This window comes from Lactuca serriola, chromosome 5 (assembly GCF_051521515.1).
Source record: "Lactuca serriola cultivar US96UC23 chromosome 5, Lser_US96UC23_V15, whole genome shotgun sequence".
Lineage (NCBI taxonomy): Eukaryota > Viridiplantae > Streptophyta > Magnoliopsida > Asterales > Asteraceae > Lactuca > Lactuca serriola.
Window position 1 is genome coordinate 342,225,712 of NC_136412.1, and position 12,983 is coordinate 342,238,694.

At 32.1% G+C, this 12,983-nt stretch overlaps 1 protein-coding gene across 1 annotated transcript; it reads left to right on the forward strand.

Annotated features, from left to right (window-relative positions):
• The first annotated feature begins 1,580 nt into the window (after nucleotides 1–1,580).
• Nucleotides 1,581–12,249, forward strand: LOC145055413 (MLO-like protein 1). Its single transcript, XM_079003724.1, has 14 exons — nucleotides 1,581–1,877; nucleotides 1,960–2,017; nucleotides 2,134–2,330; nucleotides 2,524–2,640; nucleotides 2,909–2,969; nucleotides 9,757–9,854; nucleotides 10,463–10,537; nucleotides 10,709–10,797; nucleotides 10,878–10,927; nucleotides 11,014–11,054; nucleotides 11,131–11,343; nucleotides 11,425–11,492; nucleotides 11,566–11,626; nucleotides 11,722–12,249. The coding sequence occupies exons 1-14, from the start codon at nucleotides 1,755–1,757 to the stop codon at nucleotides 11,878–11,880; spliced, it is 1,410 nt and encodes a 469-aa protein (XP_078859850.1). The 5' UTR covers nucleotides 1,581–1,754; the 3' UTR covers nucleotides 11,881–12,249.
• The last annotated feature ends 734 nt before the right edge of the window (nucleotides 12,250–12,983 follow it).

Here is a 12,983-nt window from a genome sequence, read left to right on the forward strand (position 1 = left end):
AAAATACGGAAAAATGTAAGGGTATGAACTCACAGTTGTTGCGTGGAGTTGTTGACTGAAAAGAAGGTTCCCGAGTTGTTGCACGTGACACTTAACAAAATCCTATTGTCAAATAAATACATATATGCATCTAAATTAGCGATTTCGATGAATAAAGTGTCGGAAAACACTTGAATTTGGTTGAGGAATGTTACCGAGACTTGTTTGAATCGAAGGAATGAGTTTACAGCCTTAGAACTCGAGTTTACGGTCTCTGAAAATGAGTTTACGGTTTCAGCAGGTGGCTGAGTTTACGGCCGTAAACTCAAGAACTGAGTTTACGGTCTTTGAAGCTCGGAGCGTAAACTCAGAAAACGAGGTTTTGAATGTTGATTTCGATGCGAGGTGTGATTCCAAACGCTCCAAAGTGCTCCAAAAGGTGTTTTTCGATGTTTCCCGGAGCTTAAATGCGATTTAAGGAGTTTACGGTTGAAGAACCTTAGAGAGAGGAGGAGAGAATGCGGCCAGAAAAACGTCCTAATGAAGTCGGAGGCATCGTATTTATAGGGTGAAAGTGGGGGCCACTCATCACCGACCGTAAACAGGGTTTACGGTCGTAAACCAGTTTACAGCCGTAAACCTAGTTTACGGTCGTAATCCCCTTTAGACCAAAAATGTTGATTTTCGAGATTTTCAGGTTCATGCGCGATTTTTGGTTTCGAATCGTAAACAATTTATTTAAGGATAACTAGATTATTTTATTAAACCAAAATTTTGACGGAAAGTTAACGGATCTGAAATTTCATTAACGGAAATGCATAACAGAAAACGGAAAAAGTTTCGGGTTGTCACATACATTCGTCGGGAGATTTTGTTATTTGATATTTTGGGACAATCTGATATTTTGATGTGGAATTGTATTTAACATTATGACTTTTTTCTTAAGATAGTTTTTATGAAAACTGTTTTCTATGGATTTAAAAATGAAAAAATTTGATTTGAAAATCTGGATGTTACAATTTTGGTATCAAATGATGTCACTTTATTGGCAGATTTACATATATGGGTAATTGTAGTTGCTTAAATGATGATTATGGTTTCTTAACTGAATACTTATATGACCGGTAAGGGTGCAAGTGAAATGACCGAAATGCCCTTATATGTAAAGCACACCTCAACCATTAACGATACAAATGTAACGTGGTTCCTCGGTAAGTACCATTTTTGCAAGGGTTTTCAAACTTAGGGTCCATCTTTGCAAGAAAATATTATATGGACCAATTATGGTATGTTATGTCAAGCACGTGGACCATATGTAATTTGGTCTTATGTAAAATAAAAGTTTTATCTTTGACTGTATGGTAAAAGAATAATAAAACGTTTGTCCAAACAAAAAGGGTAACCGTTTGTATCCCCTCTTCCGGCAAAATGCATGCATTTTTTTACACTCCCTTGAGAATGTTCGGAATTCGAAGTTCCAAAAACAGCGATAGCTTCACTCACTTTTGTTTGGCACACATTTTCCTTTAATTTCCATTTCGCCACATACTTCTCTACTGTTCATCTAGGTAGCCCACATCTGTTCATCTCCCCCTGGCCCATAATCACCCTGAGATCAACTATATATACACCGAGAGTATCGATCAAGGACTACTCCATATAAGCAACCCCTCAGAGCAAGAAGCTTCACGAAATCTGAAAACCCCCCTACTGGCTGCTGAAACTGGTGTTTCAGTGATTTTACTGTGCTGATTTGGCGTGATTGAACTGAATCAATGGCGGGTGGTTTAGAAGGGACCTCGTTTGAGTTCACACCCACATGGGTTGTCGCCGCCCTTTGTACGGTCATCGTTGGAATTTCCATCGCTGTCGAACGTCTACTCCATTACACCGGCGAGGTCTGTTTTTCGTTTTTCTTTGCATGTGGATTGGAATCAAACTAATATTTGTTCAATCATGAACCATTGGCTTTGTGTGCAGAAACTGAAGAAGGCAGATCAAAAGCCCCTTTTTGAAGCCCTGCAAAAGATCAAAGAAGGTTTTTCTTGTTCTAGTTTTATATACCATATTCTTGACACCGACGATCCTCGTATATATATTGTTTGGTTTAATTAAGCTAGTTTGTTGAATCTTTGTTAATGTGGGTGGGTGCAGAGTTGATGCTGTTGGGGTTTATTTCGCTTCTGTTAACCGTGTTCCAGTCTAAAATCATCAAGATTTGTGTGAACAAGAGTATAGTCGACCATCTTCTCCCATGCTCGTTGAGTGAAAGAGACAAGTTACAGGGTACATCTCATCTTCGTCATCTGCTTGCTGAAGAAACAACAGCCATGGGCTATTGTGCTCTAAAGGTAATTAATTTAGATCAATCTTTAATATCATTATTTGGTTTCTTGAAAAATTTCTTTCTAGATTAATTATGACAGATGCATTTTGTTCCGTATATATTGAAGATTAGATGATCTCATGATCCATGCCATGCATGAACAATAAACATTTAATTTATAGCTTTTGCTTCTTTCACTTTCTGTTTTAATATGTCAGGAAAAGGTCCCGCTACTATCTCTTGAGGCGTTGCATCATCTACACATCTTCATTTTTATTCTTGCGGTTGTTCACGTGACCTTTTCTGTCATCACCGTTATATTTGGAGAGGTGAAGGTTAGTTAGTACATGCATGGTTCAATAAGAGAATTATTCGCACACAACATATTTTTATCATACATAACAATTAGAGGGCAAGTACAATTAAATTCCCGTGTATGACAAAAAAGATGATTAATGTACATAACAGTCATACGACAATTTAGCTGTACGAGTCCTCTAATTGTTATCCACGACAAAATCTTTTGTGTGCGATTCCTTTCAATCAATGTTTTAATTTTTGCTTGTAACATTCATGATTCTTCAATTCATTATAATGGAGTAGATGCGAGAATGGGAGCGTTGGGAAGAATCTATCACAGAAGATGATTTTGATACCCTACAAGGTAAGGGTTAATTATGACGTGTCATAAATTATTAATGGTTGAAACGGTCTACTTTGATATAGATTTTTTTGACAAATTTAGCAGATGTTAATCGCTTAAAGAACGCATGTTTTTAATGAACTTCATGATTTGAGTGTCTTCCTGTCGGGATATCTAAAAGGGTAACTTGTTAGGGATATAAAATATCGGATTGTTACATGTCTATCTATCATTCGATCTGTCGACCAACCTACTTTTAGTTTTCTATTTTTTTTATAAAAAGACATCCACACAGGTTTGACTGATACATGCGTAGTTTAATATATCTAATTAAAATAACTTCATAAAGAAATCTCTAGCTATAGTGAATTAGTGATCCAAAGGTCAGTACCATTAATTTATTTGAGATAATTACAAAATGGATATATTTAAGTTACATTATAGCCTGGTCAAACATACTTAAAGCAAAAATAATAATAATAATAATAATAATAATAATAATAAAAATAAAAATAAAAATAAAAAAGGTTTCCGTTTTACCAAAATTCATATCATCATATGCAAGATATTAGCATTAATATTTGAAGTCGACTAATAACCAAATATTCTAACAAACCAGATTATTACAGATTACCATCAAATAGGAAGTAGATTTATTATATAAATAAATCCTAACGATTTGGAGTTAAATCTTGAAAAAAAATTCCAAGCCCTGCATAGGAGCGATCTAGCCCGGCCCGACTCCAGCTTCACCCTTCGTTTCCCTTTTCCTTTTAAAATTTTGATAGTCCTGCACAAGACTATTTTTCCGATGATCGGTATTGGGTAGGGATGTGAAACTTCGATCAACAATACACAAGTGTCAATAGGGATCGACCCAAATAGATACCGAATTAGGCTAAAATAGATACCCGAGAATCGACCTTTATTCGGGTAACCCATAACGAATAACCCGATAACCGAATTATGCTAAAATAGATACCCGAGAATCGATCCAAATACAGGTCGGTCTGGTCCGAGTTTCTGTTTTCGGTACTCGGTCCAAATACACATCCCTACATGACAATGCCAATAAATCCAAGGTGATCATGAGCACCTACGATAATTCTATAAGAATGCATTCATTCTTTTGTGTTGTCAATTCAAATAATGATATCAATGTTCTTGACTAGTCATCAATAATCAACTAAATTTTACAAAAATAATACTCACTTGAAGTTAATGGAGTATGATACAAACACATGTATTATTAAGCTGATGGATATATTCTAAGTGGGCTACTTCTGTCAATTCCCATATCAATAAGATTATAAACGAATAAAGTTTAAGGCAACACAAAAATTTATAAATAATTATATGGAACGAACCTTTGGTGTCCTTAGGCAATGTTGACAGTGTGAAAAATCCATCACGAACATTGTCTTCAAAAATAATAATATAAGAAACATAATATATGTTTGCATCATATTACATAATATAGTTTTAGAAGACAAAAATGATGTTATATATAATTATGATGAAACCAATATTCAACCATCTTATGAAAAAAAAGAGAATCCGATTCCTAATAATATTAATATAATCTTTGGAAACTACCTAATCGAGAAACACACAACATTGGCTTAGATTTTGTGAAATATATTTACACTAGGTGTGAGATCCATGTATTACATGGGTTTATTTAAAAAAAATTAAATATGAAATTTTAACAATTTGAGAAGTTTGAATTTATAAGAAAAATAAGAAAAAATTTAAATTATTAAAATTAATGAGACTTTAATACATTGAATACATTACGTATATAAATCATTTCTAATAAATATCTTACATATATATTACCATACATATTAAATGTGGAATTTAATTTAATAAAATGAAAATACAATAAAATGACAAGTGAAAAATAGAAAATTAAAAAATTTTAGAAAATGTCATGTGTCCAAATGAAGGAGAAGATGACATGTGGCAAAAAAAAACTTTCATTTATTGAGGAGGATAACTAAGCTAATAGTCGACAAGAACTAGTTATTTCTATTTATTATTTAGGTTTATGCTTTTTAATTAGAAGTGATGTAATTTTTATATTATTAATTTTTTAGTTTAAATCAATAAAACAATTTAATGATTACAAATCTTATATGTTTATTTAGTAAGTTGAATCTTTTATAATTTTTAATCGTTATGCGTTAAAAAATAAAAGAGTTAATAAACATATAAGTATATAACCTATAAGACTAACTACTTATACTACAATAGATTAATATTTTATTTAAAGTACACTAAATCATAGTTTGGTCATCGTCGTTTGTTTACATCTATCCAAATTTAAAACATGGAAGATGATGCTGACGTCAAAAGATAAACTAAATATAACACATGGACTAATCATTATTATTTAAAATATGAATTTCCTAATATCTACTCTACCTTAAACAAACATATAAAAAATATTATTTATGAAAAATGTATCAACCATAATTAAATGTTCATTAAAAATATGATAATATTTTCTATAATTAATACATTTTATCAGGACCGATCCAAATATATATGGGACCTATGAAAAACGAAAAAATAGTCCCTTAAAGACAAATTTAATAAAAAATTAAATGTTCATTAAAAATATGACAATATTTTCTATAATTAATACATTTTATTAGGACCGATCCAAATATATATGGGACCTGTGGAAAACGAAAAAATGGTCTCTTAAAGACAAATTTAATAAAGATTAAAAAATATATCATTTATCTTTCATTATAAACGCGTTCAATTAACAATAACAAACAATCCAAATTGTTTATCTTTTGAGCTAGTTTAAGTTTAAACCAATTTTAGACCCTAAAAATCATTTGGATAATATTTTTTTTATATATATACACTATAAAACCTAAAAAATTTGGACCCCTTTGAGACATGGGTCATGGGCGGTCGCCCGGATTGCCTACTGTTTCGACCGACCCTGCATTTCATATTTAGTTATTATAATATTTTTCATAATTAATATTTTTTATATGTGTCCCATATTAAAAAATCTCATAATAATAAATTATAGTTTGTGTTTTTGTGTTTTACATCTATCTAAATTTCCAAAAATTTATGTGCTTGTAGTTTTCAACAGTCATATGTTTGATCTTCGGGATTGTTATCATTTATGAATTTCTATTAAATACGTGTAAAATGATTAGATTCTCTTCAACCCAATTGAAAAAAAAACTATAGACTAAAAATGTTAAATTTGTAACTTCATCATATTTATATCTATTTTTTTTATTTTAGAAAAAAAGACAAAACTATATAAATGGTCATTGGTGTTTCTAGTTTTGTCCATAATTTTTTTTTGTTATACATGGTACTTATGATTTCAAATTATGTATTTGGTTATGGTTTTATTTTTCTATAAATTTGATCTAAATTTACAATTTTACACTTTAATATTGTTTTATTAGTTTTCATTTTTTATGTTTTACTTAAAATTAATAAAAAAAAAAACATTTTAATTTTAAATAAAAAATCCTATTAAACCTAAACCCCACCCACCCTTCATTGAGTTCATTCCATCGACTCTTGCTCCCAGTTAACTTCTTCTTTCATCTCTTCCTCCCCTTTTATGGTTTATGAGGGTTTGGGTTGTTTTTGAAAATAGCTTATTGATTTATTGTTTTTTTGAAAAACCAATAAATCAAAAAAAAATGTTTGGCAAATTGAAAAATATTTTTTAAAATATTTTTTCGATTAGCTTTAAAAAAATAGATTTTAAAAAACATGTGATATTTGACTTTTTGAAATTGTTTTTGGTTTTTTAAGGCTAGAGGGTATGTAATGGAAAGAGGTTTGCGGGAATTTGAACTGCAACCGGAACACTACACTGTCGCCGCGGTTTAGGGGTGCGGGTAGGGGTGTTATTCGGTTTGGTTTTTCGGTTTTCGGTTAATACGGTTCGGTTTTATCGGTTTTTTTACATTTTAAATTTCACCATAACCAAACCAAATAAGATCCGGTTTAATCGGTTTCGGTTTATTCGGTTATGGTTTATTCGGTTCAGTTTAACGGTTAAACTGAATAAAATTCAACACGTAAAAATAAATATTAAACTAAAAGAAAAAAAACTTATTTAACTATTACCAAACAAAGAAACTACATTAATATATAAAATATTATATTCAAGTTGTAGAGATAAGTTAATTTAACTTTAATCGTATATGAAAATGAAAGAAACAACTAAAAGTTATTTGATTAATTTGTTTTTGCTTTTTAATACAAAATATAAAACAATTATAACTTTTTATTGGTTAATAATTGAGAAAGTCATGGAAATCTTAGTAACTAATCAATAAATTTATAAATAAAATGTTGATATATATATATATATATATATATATATATATATATATATATATATATATATTCGTTTTTTTTTGGTTTAACCAAAACAATGAAAATTTAACCAAAACCAAACCAAATAAGGTATCCTTATTCGGTTAACCAAACCAAATTAACCGAAAACCAAATAACCCGAACCAAATGAACCAAACTTCATTTGGTTCGGTTTGGTTATTCGGTTTTGGTTTTTTATGACACCCCTACGGTGCGGGTAAGGGTGAGGGGAGGCTACCCTGCCCTTTCTCTCCTTGTATGATTGGTTAACATTTTTTTATTATTTTTTTTAAATATTTATTAAATTATATATATACTAAAAAATTAAAAAAAAAATTATATTAAACTTAATGGTTTTTAATTCCTTACAAAACGAATATAAGTTTATATAAAATATATTTAAAAAAATTAAAGGTGTTGAAAGGTAGTGAAATTTGACTATTTTCTGGCTTTTGATAGGTGAAAGGTAAGTAAGTGAAAAACTGACATAATAATTAAAAAGTTAGTCGTGAAAGATGAATATACCCTTTGGTCTAACCAAAAGTAGCTTTAAAAAGATTATTTTATACGAAACAACTTTTAATTTATTGACATATTACTTTATCATCACAAAAACTAATCCTAACTTTTTTTTAAAACTCATTTTTTTATCACATGAATAAACATTTTGTTAAAAGTAGGGATGAAAGTGGGTCCAAATCCGGACTGGATGGACTCGGACCCGGAAAACCCGGAACCGGTTAACAGGATTTTGTAGAACCGGGAACCGAACCGGTATATAAGAACTGGTTCCGGTCGGTTCTGGGTATGGTACCGGGTAAAGTGGCTCTAGAACTGAAAAACCCGGAAACATCAAAGTGAGTAGGTTGGAACCGGATAAAGTGGGTTTAGAACTGGAAAATCCGAAAAAACCGGAATTTTTTGATAATTACTTAATATTTCATTGGTTGAATTTTGAAAATTTTCATATTGATATCCCGGCTTTGGGGGACTGTAACTCATTGAATATGAAACCAAAATTGACAAAATTATAGTCTAAAATCATATACAAACTCTAAACTACACTCTAGAAAAGACTGTATGTCAATCCGAATTTAAACGAATGAGATATGCATGTGTTAACATTTTCACATAATACAAGGTGCAAAAACAAATAGTTGAAAAATTGAAAATTTTCAGTTTTGATATCCCAACTTCGGGGGACTGTAAATCATTGAATATTAATCCCAAAATGACAAAATTATAGTCTAAACTCATGTAGAAACTCTAAACTACAAGTTGTAAAAAAAACACATGCCAATCTGACTTCAAACGAATTAGATATGCATGTTTTAAACTTTCACAAAATTCAAAAAAACTGAAAAATTAAAAACTTTCAGCTTTGATATCTCGACTTTAGGGACTGTAAGTCAATGAATATAAAACTAAAAATGGAAAATTTATAGTTTAAAAGATATGTATCTTTTAAACGTCTCAAAAAACTGGTTCCCTCCCTAAAAGTGGTTCCGGTTCCTAATACCGGTTCCGATTTTAGACCCGATTTACCCGGACCCGATGGATCCAAACCCAAATTACCCAAAATTCGGATAAAACCAATTTTTAAACCCAGACCCCGTTCTATATATTTCACCGTTCCCGTTCCCGTTCCGGTTTTTTCGGTTTAAACCCATAACAGTTCAAACCCAAACACCGTCATCGACCCTCCATCGCCCCTCCCACGTCCTTGCCTCTACCAGAAAATCACCAAGCTATTGAATCCTAACTACTTCATCTTCCCCAGCCACCATGTCTTAAACACCACCAGAAGTCAACGCTGCAGAAGGAATTAAGCACGACTGCATCTCCGTCCCCTTTCTATTTAAATCACTTCAAAATTCCAAAAGCACCCATTATTTGTGTCGTGTTCTCTCTATTCGATTTTGCTACAGAAAACTGTTGCTAACAGAGCATTTATCTTTTCTGGTTGATGGTCCGTTTTAGGTAGTACCAAAGAAGAAGTTTTCCTGATCCACTATGGAATTTTAGGGTTCTTGATTGATCATCACATTTATGGAACACCACTTTTAGGGTTCTTGAATTGATCATCAAATTTATTTGTGTGTAAAAATCTAATTTGATCATCAAGATTTTTTTGGGTTCTTTATTGATTCGTGGGTGGGTCCATGTTAAAATGTTAAATGTCAAAAGCATAATAAGAAATAAGAAATATAAATTTTTTTATTGAGGGTAATTTGATCATTTACAGAGAATGCTTAAAGGTAACATCCTCATAGAGCAAAGACAACTTTTGGGAATCATGAGTTTATATATTCACATCAAATTTTAAAAATTTAGACTAAAAATACAGACAGATTTGAACTATTTAGGTTTTATATATTCACACGCTACACACATTGTTATGAGTTAAACTTATAATCACGATGCTCTACAGTTTTGCAGCGGAAAGTGAGCTTTGTTGAAGAGGCTGATGATTTCTTCAAGAACAGATTCTTGGGTATTGGAGGAAGCTCAGCCATCCGAGGCTGGCTGGTAAGTAGCGTCATTGATTATATAAGTAAAAAACAATCATATATAGCTTAACCCATTAAGTCATTCTGTCCTTATTAAGTAAAAATAATCATATATTGCTGTGAAGATTAAGTGCTTAACCCATTAAGCATGTTAAATAAAAAATAAACAGTTAAGTTTTTATGTTCTGATTAAGTCAAAAAGAAACATACATGTATTAGCTCTCCAGATTAAGTGCTTGTGCTTAACCCATTAAGCTCGTTAAGTAAAAAAGAAACAGTCCCTAATCTGAACATAATGCCTTAACGGGTTAAACCAAAAAACTTGACTTAATGTATACTGACATCTGATGGCGACTCTTCCCTTTATCTATTTGCCCTACTTTTTTGCTCCCAGCCCTTCCCACGCTAAAATTGATTAATAATGTGAAAATTGTTTGTTGGAGTGTTGGAGTAAAACGGTCATTTAGTTGTTCAAACTTTTTATTTAGTCTAGAAAAGAAGATGTTATCCATGTAACATTTTATGTGGACATAGTTACCCCAATAGAACTAAATGGAAAAAAAATCGTTGAATTGCTAGATTTGTTTGTTTTTTTTTTCTGACTTTTATTTTTTGAGAACATTACAGCATTCTTTCTTCAAGCAATTTTACTGGTCTGTGACCAAGTCAGATTATGTGGCACTGCGTTTGGGATTTATTACAGTAAGGATCTAACTCAAAGAGAGCTAATAAAATTCTGATTCATCCACATAAAATATATGCTTCATTGACTTGTAGGATGTTATGTCTTATATGGATGAATGAATTTGTTAAGTGGAAGAATGAGGTGGTATTATTTGTAATACTTGTGTATTATATCCGTTTGTTTGATAGAATCATTGCAAGGGGGTCCCGAAGTTCAATTTTCACAAGTACATGATACGCGCCCTGGAAGATGATTTTAAAGAAGCCCTTGGGATCAGGCAAGTGGTTTCTTTATTTCTTAAAAGACATTTTTACATAGATGCACAAGGGTTTTAATTTCTGATTTTGTTGTTTGCAGCTGGTATCTGTGGTTATTCGTGGTCATATTCTTGTTGATGAACATTAATGGTATGTAATGACATTGATGAAGAAAGGAAAGAAGGGATGATTGTTGTATACTTTTAACGGTTTTTGACTCTTGGGTTTTTTTGCAGGTTGGCATACATATTTTTGGATAGCTTTTGCCCCATTCATTGTAAGTAGTCCCCATAAGTTAGAAGTCAATTTGAGTGAAATGAGTTAACAGAAAAATGTTTTTGTAAAATTTTCAGCTTCTACTAGCTGTGGGAACGAAGCTGGAGCACATAATTATTCAGTTGGCTTATGAGGTGTCTGAGAAACATATAGCCGAAGAAGGCCACAAAGTGTTGATAGAACCCAAGGATGATCACTTTTGGTTTAACCAGCCAAGAATCCTTCTTTTCTTAATGCATTTCATCCTCTTTCAAAATTCCTTTGAGATTGCATTCCTCTTCTGGATATGGGTACGTATGTACGCATATGTTTCTCTTCTTTGGAAACACATTAAAAAAATTGACATCTCATGCTTTTCATTTCTGTAATAGCTTCAATTTGGCTTTGACTCTTGCATCATGGGGAAACTGTGCTACATTATCCCGCGACTCATCATTGGGTAAAGTAAACTACTTATACTGGTAAAATAACATAAACCATTTACTAAAAAATATCATGTCGTTTTATTTCAGGGTATTCATTCAGGTTTTGTGCAGTTATAGCACTCTACCACTTTATGCTCTACTGACACAGGTATGTTATTGTTGTACATGTTTCAATATCTGAATTTTTATGCTTTAATGCTGATCTGGTGTCATGATGATGATGATGATGATGATATGTTGTAGATGGGAACTAATTTCAAGTCAGCAATATTTGCGGAGCATATAAAACCACTACTCATGGGTTGGGCTAAAGATGCCAAGAAAAGGGTGGCACATAGCGGGGGAATCAGTGGCTCATCTTCAGCTGTTGAGGTCAAAGCTTCAGTTGATCATGCCTGTTAGTTTTGCTTGGTTTAACTCAACCACAACCAGTTGTCGTATAAAACCACAACTCCCTAATATTATGGTAGTGTTTAATGCTAGCTTATCAATAAGCTATCTCAAATAGCTTATCAAAAAGCTAAGCTTATAAGCTACAATAAATTACTTTTGTGTAAATTGCAATAAACTTAAAAAAAACAAGTTAGCTTATGTGCACAAAAATAAAGCCCGTGTAGGGTTTATGTCGGAAAGTACAGGGCTTATGTCGGAAAGTACCATTAAAGTTGTACCTATTGTGACATGCTATAGCTGGTAAAATAGGGTTTGATACCTATTTGTGTCCACATAGGACTGTCCATGTGGCACACTATAAAAAATATATTTTGAAATTGATTTTTCTAATCTAGAATTATTAGTTTTTTATATGATTATTTATTTTATTCTAAACTTTAAGAACATCAAAAGCAACTAACAAGAACAAGAAGAAGAACCCATGAAAGAAAATGAAGAATCCCATCACTATAAAACCCAGAAAAAAAAAGATGAAGAACCATGATGTGTAATTATTTGTTTTAATCTTCATGACACAAACCATGACTAATCATTTGGATCACCATATGATCTACGAAGGAAGATAAAGAATTCCAAGAAGTTTGCAATGGTAATTTGCCTTGAGCTTCCATTATATTCACAGATTGAGTAAGTTGTGCAATTTGTTGCTCTAAGCTTTTGAGGCTAGCTTTGATTGTTTTTTGGAAGATTTGGGTAGTAGTGATAATGCTTTTGACAATGACTTCCAAGGACATGCTCAACATTTCAGGTTGTTGAGGAGGTGGAGGATATGGTTGTTGGAACTGTGGAGTTTGTTGGTATTAGTTATTTCCCCAAGCTTGGTATGAGTTTTGGTATTGGTTGTTTCCCCAAGCTTGGTTGTTGTCCCACCATTGATCATGTTGTGGTTGATCATAACTCCATTGGTTTGGCGAGTAGTAACTTCCCATTTTTTTTATTTCTTCCCATTCTCCTTGTAAATATGGACACATGTTGGTATTTGGTCCATTTTGAGTGAAAAAATCGTAAGGAATTGGTGGGGGCTGCACACTTAGGTCATTTTCGATCATCAT

Excerpts from the sequence above, each read along its gene's own strand:
- LOC145055413 (XM_079003724.1), top strand. The coding sequence starts at position 1,755 with ATGGCGGGTGGTTTAGAAGGGACCTCGTTTGAGTTCACACCCACATGG. Across the intron at positions 1,878-1,959 it reads TACTCCATTACACCGGCGAG|AAACTGAAGAAGGCAGATCA; the intron begins GTCTGTTTTTCG and ends CTTTGTGTGCAG. Across the intron at positions 11,627-11,721 it reads TTTATGCTCTACTGACACAG|ATGGGAACTAATTTCAAGTC; the intron begins GTATGTTATTGT and ends GATATGTTGTAG.